Below are 17,043 nucleotides of genomic sequence, written 5' to 3' on the forward strand. Positions count from 1 at the left end.
GCCCGGCCCGCGCCTCGGCCGGCGCCGCCGCGGCCTCCCGCGGCCAGCGGCCCCCCCGGCAGGAGCCGGCGGCCAGGGCCAGGTCGGCCAAGGGCGAGCCCGGCAAGAGGCAGGGCTCCGGTGCCCACGGTGCCCGCGGTGCCCCCCGGGCCCAGGAGTAGGCGGCGAGGGCGCGGCGCGGCCCGAGCGGCCGGAGAGGCCTGAGCCCCGCGGCACCGGCCGGGCGCCGGAGGCTCCTTCCCCATCCCCTCGGTGGAACGGAGGGGCGGCCGAAAGCGGAGCCCTGCCCGCGCCTCCCACCCGCCGGCAGCCAGGGAGGGCCCCGGAAGGTCCGAGCCAGGGATGCTGCCGGCAGTGCTGCGGGACGGGGGAGCTTCCAGCACCCGGGCTGTGAAGGGGACACGTCCGAGTGCCTGTGCCCTGCTTGCGAAGAAAAAACAAAGAAAGAGAGAGGAGGAAGCATTTTAAAATGAGATTTTCCTGCTGCTGCTGCTGCCCTCGGCGTGGGTGCCGGGCTGCTTTCCCTGGCTTTCCGCGGTGCTGGGAGCCGGGCCCCGCAGCTGCGGGCTGCGCAGCACACGGCCCGGCCCCGCGCGCTGAGCCAGCCCGGCCTCCAGCCCTGGCCATCCCGCACCGGGCACAGCGCCTGGAAGGTTCTCCAGAACGCAGGCAGCTGAGCGAGGCCGATCCTGGGGGTGACGGAGGGATCCGCTTCCACAAGGACAGTGCTAGCCAGGCCCTGTCCCGCGCTCCCCGAGCAGCGGTTTGGCTGTCTCCAAGACGGATTTCCCCTCATCGCGTTCGCACGCAGGACTCGGACAAGGCAGCTGGACAAGTGCCGGGATTGGCAGTCCTGCTGGACACCCCGTGGCTGCTCGGCCGCTGCAGCCGGGCTCCGTGTGCTGCTGGAGCAGGGCTGCAGCCGTGCCCCCTGCGCAGGGCTGTCCTCGGCACCAGCATTGTGGTTCTCAGTCACATCCACAGCCAGGTCTGGGCTTGCTGCTGGGGGCAGAGCAGCCCCCCAGTCCTCCCCCATTGCCTCCCGTCCTTCTCAGCACAGCAGCCATACACAGCTGCCTCCGCCCCGCTGGGGCAGCCTTGCCCCATTTCCAGCCAAACTGTCAGCTTTACAATCGCTCCCTGGCTGTTGTGAAACACCATTAGCGGGGAGGGCTCTGGCAGCCGGGCAGGGCAGAGGTCACTCTGCTCGGTGCTGCCGGAGCTGGGCTGCTCGGGGCAGCTCAAGGGGCAGGTTTCACCCTGGCGGGTGGGCTGCCAGCCTGGCTGCCCAGCCGGGACCCAGCGCCTGCCAGCCTGGTGGGCAGCAGCCTCCCGCAGGACCCTCCTGCCTCCGCGGCTGCTGTGGGCAGGAGGGAGCTGCAGGGTGGCATCAGACTCTCTTTCCTTCCAATTCAGTTTGAAACCTCTTGAAAGACATCACCCTGATAGACTAGTGAGGCTTGGCCTGCCCGCACTCACCCTCAGTGTGCCCGTGCAGTCAGAGCTGTCTATTTTTGTAGTTCAATATTTATATACTCTATTAAAATGCTTTATGAGATTGACAGCAGCAGTCGCCAACCAGCTCTTTGGTAAAAACAAACCCCAAAGCGTATGAGCTGCACTAGCAGGGCAGAAATTAGCGGCTTTTGCACCTTTTCTTTGGCTGTTATGTGGCTAGCCAGGCTTTGGAGGACATGATCCCTTGTGCTCTCCCAGGGCAGCCCTGAGGGCTGGGACTCCCCAGCTGCTCCCATGGTCCCAAACACAGCCCTGGGTTTGGAAAGAGCCCAGCAAAGCCACGCTGGGCAGAGCCCCCTGACAGCGCTCAGGCACTTGAAGCCCGGCCGAGGTGTGCAGCTCCTGGGGCACGAAAGCTCTCGTGGGAAGCGTCTGCAGCCCCCGAGGTAGCTGGAGCTGCTGCCTCGGCAGTGCAGAGCCCACGAGCCCCCAGCGCTCAGGTGCCAGGCTGCAGGGAGCCCCGGCAGGAGCTGCCCGTGCCCAGGGTGCCCGCACAGGCTCGGCAGGTGCAGGGCAGCACGGGGGGCTCTGCAACGCCCTGCCGGGCTCTGAGCAGGGAACGTGAGGGAGAAAAGCCCTGAGCTCCCCGGCAGGGCTGCAGAATGCTTCCCACCTGTTTCCCTCTGCGCAGTGAGCCAGGCAGGCTCCGGGGGGAGCCGGGTGTGCTGGGGCCCTGCTGTCACCCACCCTCGGGGACAGGCAGGGGACGTTTGTGAGGGGAGCAGCCCCAGGGCCCCAGCGGCACAGTTCTGGGGGTGTTGTGCCCCTGAGGGGCTACTGGCCTCTGGAAATCGCTGTTTCTCTCAGGTTCTGAGAGGTCCTGCTGCGGATTTGTCTCCTCTGGTAGGGTGAAAGAGGCGATGCCTGTCCCTGTGTGCTCGGCTGTCGCTGCAGCTGCGGCGTGCACAGCTGCTTCCCGTCCTTCCTAGACAATCCTGATAGACACAGTGTGTTGCATCTTGATTACAAACTCCTTCATGAGATCACGGTGTCCATGACTGAGCATTGAAAAGTGGAGGGAGAAGTATGATCCTTCTCCTGTGTAAATACCTTCCTAGCAATCATCATCCGTAGTGCCTAGTATGTAAATTAAGCAACCCTGTCTGAGCTGCAGGGCCCTTTCCTCTCCACCAGTAATTAGCAGCTTGCCCAAGGAGCTGATGTGGTTGCAGTCCCCCATGCCGGTCCCTCCCCCGTGCTCCCGGTGCGGGCGGGCAGAGCCGCCTGCAGCGAGGGGGGCTCCTGGGGGATGCAGAGCCAGCACCCCAGTTCCCCCTTCATGCCAATGGAGTGTGCTTGGAGATGAGTTGTCAGGGTGAGCCCTGCACTTTTCCTTGGGCACATTTGCCTTGGAGCAGGAAGGATCAGCTCTTGCGTGCTGTACCTGCTTCAGTCACTGCTGCTTTTCTTAGGGGGGAGGGAAGCTCTAGAGATACTATATATACACTTATAGATATATATATATATACACACACACATACATGCACTTGTTTTGAAGGGAAAACACTGTATGATTGTAATAGAAATAATGTTGAGATAAATTATTTTAATCTTTGTATTTATATAAAATGATCAAAGAGATCAAAATGATCAAAAAAAAAATCAAAAAGACAGTATTCCTATTTTTTACTGAGCAGGCTGCTGGAGCCACCGTGAGCCTGAGAGCCACGGGGGCCCAGGCAGGGCCTGCCCTCCCCTCCTGGAGTGGGGGGCTCTCGTGGACTCCCCCCTCGCACTGTAAGCTCGCCCTTAGCCTGTAGGGTGTGACAGGGATCTGTGGGTGCATTTATTCCGTGCTCTGCGCTCCTCGGGAGTCCAAAGGGCACACACAGCTCCGACCTGTGCTGTGAAGGCACAGCGTGAGGAGCACGGCCGCCCGCGGCGAGGGAACGGGCAGTGTTTGACGTTGGCTTGTAAAGCTTAATGATTAGACTGGAAGTGGAAGCATAGCAATAACGCTCGGTTGTTAAACAACGTCTTGTGTGTGTGAACCACCACGTGCTGAGGCTGTCTACAGACCGACAGCCGGGCTCCTCTCCTCTGCACCCCCTTCTGCTCTGCAGCTCTGCAGAGCCTTATGGATTTGATGTGTTTGGTTTGCTAATATCTCTTTTCCTTATTATTATTATATTATTATAATTATCATCGTTATTTTTCCTAATGCTGTCTGAGAAAGTGACGTCTCAAATGCACCTTGCAGCAGGTGTGAGGTGAGCAGTGGATGGGGGAAGATGCACCCGCTGCGCTCGCTGTGGCAGAGCCACTCCTGGCAATGGGATGCATGCTCCCCTGGACTTACTTAACCCTGGCAGATGAGTCAGGAAGTTCTTCTTCTTGATCCTGTTAACTAAAAAGCCATATTTTCTGAATGTGCTTGCTGGGGCTAATCTAAGCACTCCCAGCCGTGTCCTTCCCCACTAGGCTCCCAGCCTTCCCACTGCTGCGTGGCTCTGTGCAGACACTCTGAACTGGGGCCAGGCCCAGGAAAGGAAGCTCTCTGTGAATCGCCTTACGGCAGGCCAAGCCAGCTTCGTGGCCCAGCTGATGGGTGCTCTGCAGGCACTGAGGGCTGCTCTTTCCTGGGTGCCCAGGAGAGGTGGCAGTGACATAGCAAGAAACGTGCCTGCAGTGGCTGGAGCCAGCAGTGTGAAGGGATTGCTCTGCTTTCCCCAAGTTCTCCCCCTGCTCTCCACGCTAGGAAGGTGAATCAGCAGCACAACAAGGGACGTTCATCGTTGGGGGTTAGGTGAACCTTTCAGAGTCCTTGTGTACAGCCTTGTGAGCTGGCTCCTGCTGCCCCAATGAAGCCACGCCACCCTGCCTTTCCTGGACCAGCAGCCCTGATGAGCCAGCCTGGCTGCAGTGACACCAGGCGCCTCGCTGCACGCCCGTTCTTGTCACCCTCTTGCACTGCCGGCGCCCGGCTGCCAGCAGGACGGGAGAGAACTCCCTTACGCCGCTGGGTTGCCTCATGCAGGCATCTGAGATCTGTGGATAAGATCAGCAGTGCTGAGTGCCGGCTGGGCCAGCTCAGGATCGATGAGCACAGCAGCTGTGGAGGAGCCACCAGACACCAGGGCCAGTTAAAGCACAAGGATCAAAGCGCCGTGTCCCCTTGCCGTCAGAGCTGCCCTTTGCTCCCCAGGGCCCCATTTCTGCCTCCGTGCCCTCCTTGCCAGCCCTGGCCCTGCAGGGACACTGCTGTCCCAGCCCCATGATGGGATGGTGCCTCTGGGCAGGACACGCAGGGTGACACTGCCACCACACCCGTCCCTTCATGTCACCCTCCCTCTCCTCGCACCTTGGGGCAGGAGCAGGGGGGCGAAGCTGCCGGTGTGTGAGAGGTGCACCCAACCCACACCCAAACGGTGCCTGGTCCTCCCTGGCCAGGGTGTGGTTATGCCTCCTGGCTCTTCCCGATAGATTTCAGTCATCTTGCAGCTTCCAAGAAAGCTCTCCTTTCCTGTTGTTGCAATTCTCGCAGGAATTAGACTATCAGGCCCTGGGAATGCCCCAACCTTTGCATGTCTGAAGCAGCAGAGCCTTTGTGCCCAGGGGCTGTGGGTACAGCACTGAGCTGCAGCCCCCTCGGCCGCAAGGACGAGCCCTGTCTGTCTGTCTCAAGGTCACTGTCACCCCAGTGGGGTGGGGACATCAACTCTGCCTGGCCAGAGCTGCGCCGGGACCCCTGGGAGGGCTCGGAGAGATGAGGAGGGCAGCGCCTCTGCTCTCAGCTCCCCTGGTCCCAGAGCAGCTGTGGTTTCGATGGAGCAAAAAAATATTGTCCTTGGCTGAGTTTGCGAAGCTCAGTGAGAACAATAAACGCCTGTGCCTCGTGCTGGGGAGGCAGAGGGACACATGCCAAAGGTCTGACACTGCTCTGCTTTATTTGAATGTTCATTTTGCTACATGTCACCTTTTTTTTTTTTTTTTGCCAGGATGATATTCTTGTCGACTTTGCTTTTTAACCAAGTGCTTTTCAGAATGTGTTAACACCCAGAGACTAGAGTATGGAGCTGTACTTTAGAAGTTGTTGTAATATGCCTTTTTCTTAATAAAGAGACTGAAATCTGCAGGCTGGTACTGTCCTAGCCCGGAATGCAGGACCTCCAGCCACGAACCAGAAGCATCTCTGTCCCTGTCCCTGCTCCTACCTCACTCCCCCAGAGCTCCTGCACAGCACAGGGAGCGCTCAGAGGGACACCCCCCTTCTCACAGGGGCCTGTAGGTGGACGGGGGGATCATTATTATATTATTATAATTATTATCATTATATCTGGAGTGCCAGGCCAAGGAGGAAAGGCTTCCCACTGCCAGGGGCAGGGTGAGATGGGATATTGGGAAGGAATTGTTCCCTGTCAGGCTGGCAGGGCCTGGCACAGGTTGGCCAAGGAAGCTGTGGCTGTCCCATTCTTGGAAGTGTTCAAGGCCAGACAGTGACACAGAGAAAGGGGAAATAAATTCTCCAACCAGTTTGTTTGGTTAGAAAGTTGACATTATTTAGCACTGGGTACATGAGGGATTGTTCCACCTGACATGTATGGCAATTATCAAAACTTTTAACAATTTGTACATTTTGGCAAACAAAGGAATTAGTGTGCATTGGCTACAAATGACATAGTTCTCTTATTAATTAGTGTTCTCTATTGGTTAATGATTCCCCGCTTCCCATGCTGATTAGTCTTTTTCTCTTCTTTTGGGTCAGTTGATTTCTAGCATCAGTGGTCAGTGGGTTGATGGCCACAGACTCCCCCTACCAGAATTACCTTCTACCCATTTGGAGCTGATTTCAGCACAATCACTAGTTTTATTAGTTATTCCTTATCTTGGGAGTCCTGTCAAATGTCCTTGTGGCCCATAAATTCTGCACTCTGTGTCCATTTTTAATGGAAACATCCTTCCTCCCAAGCTGTGTTAACTTCCTCCCCCAGGTCTTAGATCACTGAATCATGTCGAGCCCTAAACTTTGTTTTTCCAACACATGGACATCACTTACAGCTTGCTTGTTAGCTACTATGCTTTTCATGGATTCAATATCCCTTCTTGTTGGTTAGGCTTGAAAGTTACAAAGACCAAACATCAAAGAACATCCTTTCTTAAGAAAACTTGTTTGGTTGTAAGTTTTGTTTTGTTTTGGTTGGGATTTTTGTTGTTGTTTTTGTTCAGTTTTATTTTTGCTTGTTTTTTTTTCTTTTTTTTACTATCACCAACCATTATTTGTTACAATTAAAGATATTCCCAACATTTCCCGGGGCTGCAGACTCCTGTTTACAGAGATATAACCTGTTCGGTGCCACGGTGCCTGGAGCAGCCCGTGAGGGAAGGTGTCCCAGGGCAGGGGAGCGGAGCCGGGGGTCCCGTTCCCCTTTCCCCTCTCCCCTCTCCCCGCTCGCCTCTCCCCGCTCCGCCGCACGGCCCCGGGCTCTGCTCGGGGTCACCCCGGGACCCCCGCGCCGCACGGTGACCTTGCAGCCTCCGGGAAGGACGCAGGCGGCCGGTGACCTTCCCCGGTGTTTGGGGGGTCTCCGTGGGCCGCACCCCGCGTGCCGCGGGGCCGAGCGGGGCCGTGCGGGGCCGGGCCCGGCGGCGCGCGCGGCCCCTTTAAGGCGCTGCGGGCGCGCGGGGGTTGGGCCTTGCCGGGCGCCGTAGCGGCGGCGGGGCCGCACCACGTGGGCGGGCGGACGGCGCTGTCCTTCGGCGGGCCCATGGTCATCCGAGCGGGCGAGATGCCGCCGGCCGCCGTGCCGGCCGCGCAGGGCGCCGAGCAGCAGCACCCGGCACCCCGCGCCAGCCGGCCCGCCGACACGCAGCAGCGCCCCGGTAAGGAACCGGGCCGGGGCCTGCGGCGGCAGCGCGGGCCGGGCTGCGGCGCCGGGAATGCCCGTCCCGAGGGTGCCCGGAGCGGCGGTGAGGACCCACCGCTCGCTCTCCGGCGCCGGGGCTGTCAGCGCCCGCCGGAAAGGGCGCGGGGCTCGTGGGAGCGGGGCCGGGGCGGCGGAGGGGACCCGGGCCGGTCCCGGCAGCTCGGGCGGTTCGTCCTGGCGGGGCCGGCCCGGCGGAGCGGCCCGGGAGCACCCACGGCCCGGGGGGCTCCGTTCCCCCCCGCCCCGCGGGTCCCGGCGGCGCTCCCCGGAGCCCGTGGGCGGCGGCGGCGCTCCCGGCGCGGGGTGCGGGCACCGCGTGGCGCTGCCCACGGACGGACACGCGGCTCCGCCTGGGAGTTCGGGCTGCGGGCGCCACTGACATGTTAGAAAACGCTCATGAGCCAGAGCTTTCCTGGAAAGGACTGAGGCTCGTTCGACATCTCAGCTGGACATTGCAGGATTAACTAGTTATCTGCTGGCTGTTCTTGCTCTGTGTTGGAGCCTGAGTGGCTCGGGCCAGGCGCAGGGACAGTGTGCAGCTCCCTGTCCTCACTGTTCTCAGTGCCAGCTCCCGGGCTGGCACCGACCCTCGGACGCCTCCATCTGCCCTGGGTTTGCTCAGTTTGGTGTTTGTATCTCCAAGAACTTGGGAGCCTGAGCACCCGTCTCAGGCTCAGCTCTTTTCTCTGCTCTCCAAAGCAAAAGGCGTGGAAGCAGCGTGGCTTGTGGCTGGCCTTGGTCCCGAGGCACGTGAGTCCCCTGACCGACCCACCATCGCCTCCAGCCCCCGCTGCTTTTATGGTATCGAGGTGGATTTTTGAAGTTTGTCACCTAAAGCAAAGTTCACTGGCGTTCGGTAGTGGAGCAGGCTGGATGCAGTTCAGGAGTGGGAAGCTCAGTGCTCGTGGCCTCCCCCTCTCACCCCCGCGCTGGGTTTTGGAGCAAGCATCACGCCTGCAGTGCCAGCAATCGGGTTAAAAAGTTATGCAGTGTAATCTCTGCCTCTCCAGCCACAATTGATTGCTGAGGGAGGATGGAAGGTGGAAGAATCCTTTGTGCGTTTCAGCACTGCCCGTGGAATCTGGGGAGGAGCAGAGGAAGGTCTCACCTGGGAGCAGGGTCAGCCTGGCCGCCTTGGCACCTGGTGTTCCCAGTGCCCGTGTGCCCTGCAGAGCACCCGTGTGGGCAGGCACTGCCTGTGTCTGGGGCAGCTCTCAGTGCCTGGAGCTGAGGGCAGGCTGTGAGTGGGCTCCTTGCTGCAGAAACCCCCGAGCTGTGCCAGGCACCCGGGCTCGTGTGCTGGGCTCTGTGCCAGGCAAGGGGCTGATGGCTGCTGCTCTCTTCCCCCCAGCCTAGAAACTGTTGAGGCTACTCTGACCTCCTGAGTGCAGAAACACAAAAGCATGGACAGTTGGGTTCCTGTGATGATTTCTGATGGGCACAGTTTTGGGTTGTTACCTTTGCTGTCAGCTGGTGTGAGATCAGACAGCCATTGGGTGCAGTGTTTCTTGCATTATTTTTATTCCTGCAGTCTTCTCTGCCTTAGAACAAGTTTAGCAGTGCTTCTAGCTACTGTAAAATGCCTTTCAAGCTTGCCTTGCCCAAATCTGTTTTCCCCTGGCTCAGTCCCTCTGTCCCCAAGTCCCCAGACAGCCCTGCTTTTGCACACATCTTCATTAGAGCAGTGGAGAATGCAGGTGTTAATGGAAAACTGCTGTGGAGGCAAGCGTAGCTGTGCGTTAGCAACAAGGTCAGAAGGCTGATTCTTAATCTGGGGATCTGCTATCACTGTCTGTTGCCCAACCTTGGAGGTTCACTGGTGTTTTGGAAAGGTCTGAATTGCTGGCAGTCGGGGTTTTAATACACAGCTCTGGCAGGCTTGGGGGGGACAGTCAGAGGAAAGTTGTGCAAGAGAAATCTGATCACTGCTGCAAGGTTAGAAGGGGAAAGGAGTGTGATAACTTGCATCTGTATGGCAAGATGAGGGATGGGAACCCGAGGGGATCATGTTTGGGGCAGTTCTGTCAGTGGGATAGGAGCTGAGCTCTCACTGGAAGCTCTGTGCTCTGCCTGAGCAGCCTTGCTCCTGGGTTTCCCAGCTGAAAAGTGGAAGTAAGTAGGTCAGGAACACGCACTGAGATAAATCCACCTGCAGACTCAGAACTGCCTCGTGCACAGTAAAGCCAGCACCGTGTTGCAGAGTCCTGTGTTTACCTTCATTGTCTCTACATGACTAAACTTGGCAGCACACCCCTCTTCTGGCACAGCTTCCCAGCACTTGCTTTACTTTCCTGCATTGTGCTCCATTGGTTGTGCTAGAAAGTTGTTATTTCTAGAAGCTTTACAGGTCTGAAGTTCATGCATTTTTTTATTTGCATTTGAGAAGCAATGCCTGTCCTTGGGGCAGTGCTTGGACAGTGTGCCAAAGATGAAAACCAGCACGTGGTTCCTCCTGTGGTGGCAGTGGCTGTCACTTTTGGCAGTAGGTCAGGTTTTTTGCCATAGTAGCAAGGCTCTCTCAGGATTAGCTTTGGGTTGGCATGTTTTTCTAAAAAAGCATGTCCTTATTTGTCTTTCCCTTTAAAGAGAAAGTCTCTACTACAAGCAGTTGAAGAGGCTGCAGGCTCAGAGAAGTTGTATGTAGTTGTGTCCAGTGACATAAAACTGCAGGGTCATGAATCTTGCCCAGAGCTCCGGCGGGTTGGATTAGCTGAGACTAGCCCTGCTTGCCAGGCTGCCCACTAGGCAGCCTGCTGCCCTTGGGGTGGGATGAGATGGGAATGGTGGCGTGGGTCTGGCTGTGAGCAGCCTGTGCGAGTACCTCGCCTGCTCTGCCTTCGCTCTCGGTGTCCTGGAGGCTCAGCTGCAGGCTGGGCTGTGGTGCCAGCTGGGGTCAGGGCACTGTGTGAGCTGGGGGGTCACTCGCTGTGCCTGCAGAGCGTTCCTGGGGGGCAGGCTGCTTTCCTGGGCTGCTGCTTGCAGCACTCCTGCACAGCTCCTGAGCCACAGCTGCACTGCAGGGCAGCCAGGGGTGCCGAGGCCATCACAGCTGTCACACCTCCCCTGCAAACCCTGCCCAGAGAACAACAGGTTGGCGCTCTTGCTGTCCCAGAAGCTTTCTGAAACTAAGGTATGCTCAAGAGTAAAGCCCAGGGACTTGGAGGATTATCGGCTGGTTCTTGGTTTCTGTCTGAAATACAATTCCTTCCTTCAGCTCTCTTGAAATTTGAGAAGCATGCTCTTCCTGACACAGTTAATGTTTTTGTTGGTGCTGGTCTTTGCACTTTGCATTAGTCCCACTCTTTGTGCCTGATTTCTGTGATGTTTGAATTGCGTGTTGTTGTAGCAGGGTCACCCAGCCAGCCAGTTCCAAGGCTAGGTCCATGAAAATGTTTGGGCAGATAGAAAGTGTACAGGATTTCTGTGATGTTTGAATTGCGTGTTGTTGTAGCAGGGTCACCCAGCCAGCCAGTTCCAAGGCTAGGTCCATGAAAATCTTTGGGCAGATAGAAAGTGTACAAATGAGTTTAAATGTAAATCTCCCAGATGTGGAAAGTGCAGGGTGGGTAACTCAGGTGCCAGATGCAAAGCACAAGGCATTTCAGCTCCTGTCAGTGCCCGAGCCAGCAGCTGTGGGACCCTGTGGATGACCTGGGGCTGGCCCTGCCCAGAGCACTGCAGGTGCAGCCTCACCGTGCTCTGCTCTCTCTCTGAGCCCGTCTCAGTGGTGTGAACCTGCTGAGAAATAAATGCAGAGCTTGTACCTCTGCCCACAGATGTCTTAAAACCAATTTGAGTTTAATGATGGCAGTAGAGCAGCTCTAATGCCTCACTGTGGGCTCTTATTGAAAGAAGTCCTTGTTGTACCTGAAGTGGGAAGTTCCTGGGAAGCTGTGGTTTCCGCGGGGAGGCAGAGGGAGGCACCTCCACATGTCTCCCACCTCCCCTGACGGGATGTCCTGCAGAAGTGTTTTCATTAGGGCCATCTCTGGAGCTAATGCCTATTCATCTACTCAATTTATTTGGATTCATTAAACTATTTATTTAGTTTCATTTATTATTCAGCTAAAATTTAATTTGCATTTGCTGTACTGACACCAGCCTTCACAGGTTAGAGCTTACACATACACTCTTGTGAGCTCGCATACACAGGGGAGCTTGCTTTGGCTGCAGTCAAGGAAATGCAGCTCAGCTTCATGAGACCTGAGCACGTACTTCTAGGAGATTCCTCCTCTTCCAGAGGTCTCTTCGTGAGGAGGAGGAAGAGTTGAAGCTATAAGCACATATAAAGTTCTTCAAAAATGACAAAAAAACCACAACGCTCATGTGATCTGAAAGTTGTTGCTGGCTCATGGCACTGAGGGGTACGCAGTGGTGAGGCTCCAGAGCTCCAAGGCCTGTCCTGTGCCGAGGGAGTGATACCTGATGACGGCAGCGATGGAGGCTGAGGAGCCCCTGGCTGTGCCTCCTGGAGGGCAGCAGTGCCCTGCTTGGCCACAGCCTCCCCGGCCACCTCCTGCTTGGAGGAAGCTCCAGCTCCACAATCCCTGCTTCAGTTGCCATGGTTTTCTTTAAGTGGCATGGAGAGAGGAGAGGTGTTAGGGGATTGTGTGTGCGGTTTTGTGGTTTGTTTGTGTTTTATATGGCAGAGCAGCGTGAGACGAGAGAAGATTCGTCTAGAAACTACTGCCTGGTGCAGTGCCTGACGCTTTGTGCTCGCCTGCTTAGTATGGATGGCTGTGCCGGGCCCGGGCGTGCCATAGTAACTGCCCTGCCTTGTAACTCAATGCAGCTCACTGCTCAGCTTTGGCACAGCGCTCGTCCCAGGCTGCACTGCTGTGGCACTCGAGATCGGGCTATTTATAACGGGCCCGGCCCGGAGGCATCCCCGAGTGCCTGGGAAGCCGTGTGAGCCCGGCTGGGCTGCGGCACGGAGAGAGGAACGCAGCTGCGGGAGCTGCCGGCTGGGAGGCAGCAGGGACGGGGCCGAAGGCGTGCCCTGGGTGAAGGTCCCCAGGCAGCACCCTGGGGAAGCTGCTGCAAGCCCAGCATCCAGTTCTGGTGAGCACACGGGGCGTGGGATCCTGCACGGAGGCAGCTGCTGGTCCTCCTGTGTCCTGCCACGCTGGGGCCGCGCAGGCGTTCTCTTTGGAGACAGCACCTGACTGCGAGAGGGCACGGGCTGCGCGTGGGACCGTGCCTGCTGGGGGCTTCAGTGTGTGCGTGGAACACAGCTGAGCAGCCATGGGAAACAGCCTTTTTGCAAACTGCTGCAGGCAAGTCACCGATCTCCTCTTCCAGCCACGCGGCTCTGGCTCACCCGACGAGAGGTCGCCCCTCTTGCCAAAGTCTCCCACAAGCTGCACTGTCGTCGCAGAGATGCCAGAAGCTGCCCAGCGTGCTGGGCTGTATCCAGACATCATCCCCAGTGAGGCGGTGACTGGAAGCCTGCAGAAGGGCACTGAATACATCCAAGATCTATCTGAGACCAAGGACAAAGAAGGAATGATGACAGTTTGTGATAAGAGCGGTTTGAGAGCTGGCGTTGGCACGGTTGGCCTGCTCCCGCGGACAGAGGCATCCCATGCAGTGACTGTCCTTCCAGCCGACCTTGGGGACAGGCCGGCAGGGCTGGTTGATCATGCTCAGTCACTTGAGGCCTGCCAGGGCTGTGTGAAACTTGAGGACAGCGGCTTAGCCCTCAGATGGTGCCGCCGGGAGGAGCACGTGGCAGCAGCTGACGGCAGCGCGCATTCCGCCGGCCAGGGCCTGCACGCAGCCCTAGCAGCTCCAGACAGCCTGCTGAGGAGCAGAGCTCCTCCGGACAGCCTGCCGAGGAGCAGAGCTCCTGCCCCCTCCCCAGGGAGCCCTGCCACACCGTCCTCTGCTCTGCCATCAAGTGCAGGGAAAACCCTGCCAGCTCCAAGTGCGGTTGTGCTGCCTGTGCCCCCTGGTGAGGTGTCACCTAAGGCTCAGAACACGAGTGCTGGTTTTGTGACAGAGCCTGCTGCCTGCCCCAGCACGAGGTCATGCTGCGATGCTGATTCCCAGGCCCAGGTTCTGCCCTCAAAGCAGCAGCAGCTGAAGAAGAAGAGGAAGAAAAAGAAGCTTCCTCTCCCAGGTGCTCCGAACTGCTGCATGGAGCCAGCACACCGTATGCCCCTCACAGGGCTGGGTGGCTGTGTGTGCCTGTGGGATGGGGCAGCACAAAGGAGAGGGGAGGGGTGCAGAGGTGATGTTTGAACTTCACAGGTGAAGGAGGAAGGTGGCAAGGTATCCCACCTGGGTGTGTACCACAGAGGGACCTGTCTGTGCCTTGTTCGTGTCAGCAAAGCAAACTTAAGGGCGTTTTGCTTGTCTTATTCTCAATTCATAAGGTAAATCCCTCTTTTGTTTGTGACTGCAGACGTGGTCCTTGTAAGGGATGGGAGTGGATGTGCACAGCCCAGCCTGCAGCAGCTTGGGTGGAAGTGTGCAGCTGTGAGGGACCCGCACAGGGAGCCTTTGGCTTCCTTCAGCTGTGTGCAGGTTGAGGACAGGCCTGAGCTGCAGGGGTGGAGCAGCTCCATCAGCTGTGCTGAGGATGGGATGTTCCTCCTCTTCCTCCACCCAGTGCATTATTGCAGTGCAGTGGGGACAGTGGCCCCAGCCAGCTGGCCTCTCAAAATGGCACTGGAACTGATAACAGGAAATGCATTCCAAAAGTTGGTGCTGGTAAAGCAGGGGGTTTAATTTTTAGTTTTGTCCCTCTAAGAATTTCTCCAGTTACTAAAGGAAAGGGAAGGAAACTCCGCAGCGACAGAGCAGTCCCTGCAGACCAGGCTAACTCCCAGCAACATAGTGTCACTGACTTTTGGATCCGATAATCTTTGAAAAGGATTTGTGTCTGACTTTGGTTTAGAAGATTAGTTTGAATGTAAATCAGTTATTAACTAACTCTTCCCAGGATCTGTGCTGTCTATGGCTGTGTGCAGCCAGCAGGTTTTGGGTTCAGGTGTGCGCCCTCCCTCACGCCAGGCTCTTTGCAGGGGTTTGCCAGGTGCCACTGCCACACCTGGCTGTAGATAGGAAGCGTGATTAAAGTAGCCCCTGTCACCTTGGCGTGTGAACTCCTTGTCCAGGCGCAGAGATGGAACCTAATCCTGTGTCTGATCCTCTGTGCCCGGTGTGAGCGCACGGCCACGCTCTGCTCTGCTCTGCTCTGTGTGTGGGGATCGCTCTGCTGTGCTCGGGGCAGCAGTGAGAACGTCGTGTTCGTGGTGTTCTCATGGTGAGAGCACCTCCAGCCAGCACGGGCCGGAGCTCGGCAGCACCGCCGCACCTCGGGTTCGCGCTGCAGCTGGAGTGCAGGAGGAGGGTCCTTGCTGGGGCACAGGCACATCCCCAGGAGTGACAGGGGAGACCAGAGGTCACAGCCATCGGCCGGGATCACCAGCCTGCGTGCCGAGGCCGACGTGACCCGGCAGGGATCTCCATCTGCAGCAGGAGCAGGGCGGTGAGCAGAGGAGCGGCCGGCTTTGCCCCCGGAGCGGGCGGAACCGCTTCCCTGTGACTCAGACACCTTCCGTGAGCCGGCAGCCAGACACAGCTGCTGCCTCTTTGGGGCTTGAAGTAGAGCAAGGAAGGGAGCGAGGTCTCTGCAGGAGTCTCTGAGGTGTTGCTGTGCCTCCTCCTGCTGTCTCAAGTAGGCTGAAATCCACGAGTGCCCCGTGGTGTACCTCCCTGTGCGCCGAGGCCGCGGCACAGCGGGCTGCAGCGGGAGGGAGGAACCACTTTAAGGCAGGTGGGTGCAGCTCTGCTGCCCTTGGGGAGCACATCAGGTGAGTCAGCACCCAGCAGGCAGCACAGCCTCCAGGCCAGTTCGTGCTTCTTTGAAATATACCCATTCTGTACAGAACCCCTCTGGAAAGCCTTGCCTGCCTCACATCCGAGGGTTAACCTGCTGCACAGCAGATCTTTCTTGGTCCAGACTTACTTTTGTTTCTAAACTTAAGATTGTGCTGGCTGGAGCTAGATCCTCTAGCATAAGGAGACTTGAGGGTGTTGCCTCTACATGTCTCTTGTCACAAACTGCAGAGCTGTGCCGGCCCTGCCTTCACTCAGGTAAGGAAAAGAGGGATGGAAGGTGTGAGTGTGTTATATTTCTGCAGACTAGGAGCAGTATTCTGATTTCTGAAACACTAGGTAGTTTGGGGATCTTACACCACTGAGCAGTGAAAAGCAGAAGTGTGGTCCTGGCTGGCAACTTTCCCTTGCTGTGTCCAGATTTCCTGTCTCACTTGGCTTTGCTGCTGAAGGTGTTTGCTGTTCTCCGGACTGCCGTGTGCATGGGTTGCAGTGCCAGCCTTCCTTTCAGCCAAATTCTGTCTCCTTTCTGGCTACCACAGCAGGAACAGAAGTTGAGTGATCCTGCCCTGTCTGGGTGGGCAGGGGCTGGGCCAAGCCTGGCAGGTCATCCTGCCTGCAGCACCGGTAGCCCCAGGTGCAGCATTCCCGTGGTGCCTGCACTCCCTCCAGATCCCCGCGTGTTCAGGCAGCCCAGGAGTATGGCTGTGCTCTAGGGTGTGACGAGGGGCTCTCCCCAGCCCTTTGGGCATGGTGTGGTTTTTCTGAAACCACATCTCTTGAGGCACTCTTGCATGGAGCTTTTCTTCCTGCTTTCTAGCATGACAGCAGCTTACTGGAGCCAGAGCCGGGCCTCTCGTCTGACTTGCCCGTGGCTTCATCTGTCAAAGAAATGAGCAGCGAGTGCTGGGGACATATGCACAGTGACAGGGAACATGAGCAGCAGCTGCTGAGCTGCTGAAGGCAGCCAAGGCTGCGTGAGGTAGCTCTGCTACCTGCTGCCTTTCGGAACGGGCGTGCTCTCATTGCGTTTCTTGCCCTTTCGCCGTGTCCCACGTCAGCCCTGACAGTCATCTCTGAGGGTTTGCTGTTGGCAGTCATCTGGGGCAGGGACGTGACCCTCCAGGTGTGCTTTTGCAGGGCTTGTTGCTGCAGCCTCATGTTGTGCTCCAGAGGTGTGCAGGGGATATGGTGTTGCCATCCCTTTTTGGGTTATTGTGATGCTGGATGACTTCTCTGGGCTGCAGGAGCAGTTGGGGCTGATGGAGAAGAACTGGCTGTGACAGCTGTGGGTCCTGAAGCCACAGCACCAGTCTGTGAGGTGAGGGAGGCTGAGCTGCCATTTCCCCTGGAGTGGGGACTGGTGCCTTGCTGGGAGGTGAGGATGGGGAGAGACACCTGCCAGATGGAGCTGGCTGCAGGGCTGCAGCCTCGAGGCTTTAGCCTGGCTTGCAGCTGTCCTGACCCTGTGCAGCCTTTCAGAAAGCTGTTTCTGCTGCCTGGGAAAGAGCCCCAGCTGCTCCATCTGTGCTGCCTGCAGGTGGGTGCCCGAGAGCACCCAGCTGGCCCTGCTGCCTGTGACCTTGGGCTGCAGCTGAGTGCTGGGCCAGCCCTGCTGGGAGCACAGCCTGAGGGACACGATGCCTGCTGTTCTCCAGCACCCACTGGCCCGAGAGGGTGGGGTGGGGCACTGGCCTGGCACGCTGGGGGCAAGGGGTACTCTGCCATCTCCCAGAGCTGCTATCAGCAGCTCTTTCCGTTCTTCCAACTTCTGGCAGCCCCTTAGTCCTCTTCAGTGTGGTCCCCAGGCTGGTTC

General features: G+C 57.8%; 2 protein-coding genes across 3 annotated transcripts in view; both read left to right on the plus strand.

Annotated features, from left to right (window-relative positions):
- The window catches only part of CCDC92B (coiled-coil domain containing 92B), a 6,839-nt gene extending 4,312 nt beyond the window's left edge, over positions 1-2,527 (plus strand). The window contains exon 4 of the mRNA XM_041482721.1: positions 2,413-2,527. Within this exon, the coding sequence (XP_041338655.1) occupies positions 2,413-2,527 (115 nt within the window). The remainder of the gene's footprint in view (positions 1-2,412) is intronic.
- Positions 2,528-7,134: 4,607 nt separating this feature from the next.
- Positions 7,135-17,043, plus strand: part of CLUH (clustered mitochondria homolog) — a 31,936-nt gene continuing 22,027 nt past the window's right edge. The window contains exon 1 of one of the 2 annotated variants that reach the window (XM_041482688.1): positions 7,135-7,338. In XM_041482688.1, the coding sequence (XP_041338622.1) occupies positions 7,224-7,338 (115 nt within the window). In that variant the 5' untranslated portion in view covers positions 7,135-7,223. Of the gene's footprint in view, positions 7,339-11,706; positions 13,504-17,043 lie in introns of those variants that run through there. The other variant, XM_041482687.1, reaches the window with a different exon arrangement.

Source organism: Pyrgilauda ruficollis, unplaced genomic scaffold (assembly GCF_017590135.1).
Source record: "Pyrgilauda ruficollis isolate IOZ18807 unplaced genomic scaffold, ASM1759013v1 scaffold59, whole genome shotgun sequence".
In the NCBI taxonomy this organism is placed as follows: domain Eukaryota; kingdom Metazoa; phylum Chordata; class Aves; order Passeriformes; family Passeridae; genus Pyrgilauda; species Pyrgilauda ruficollis.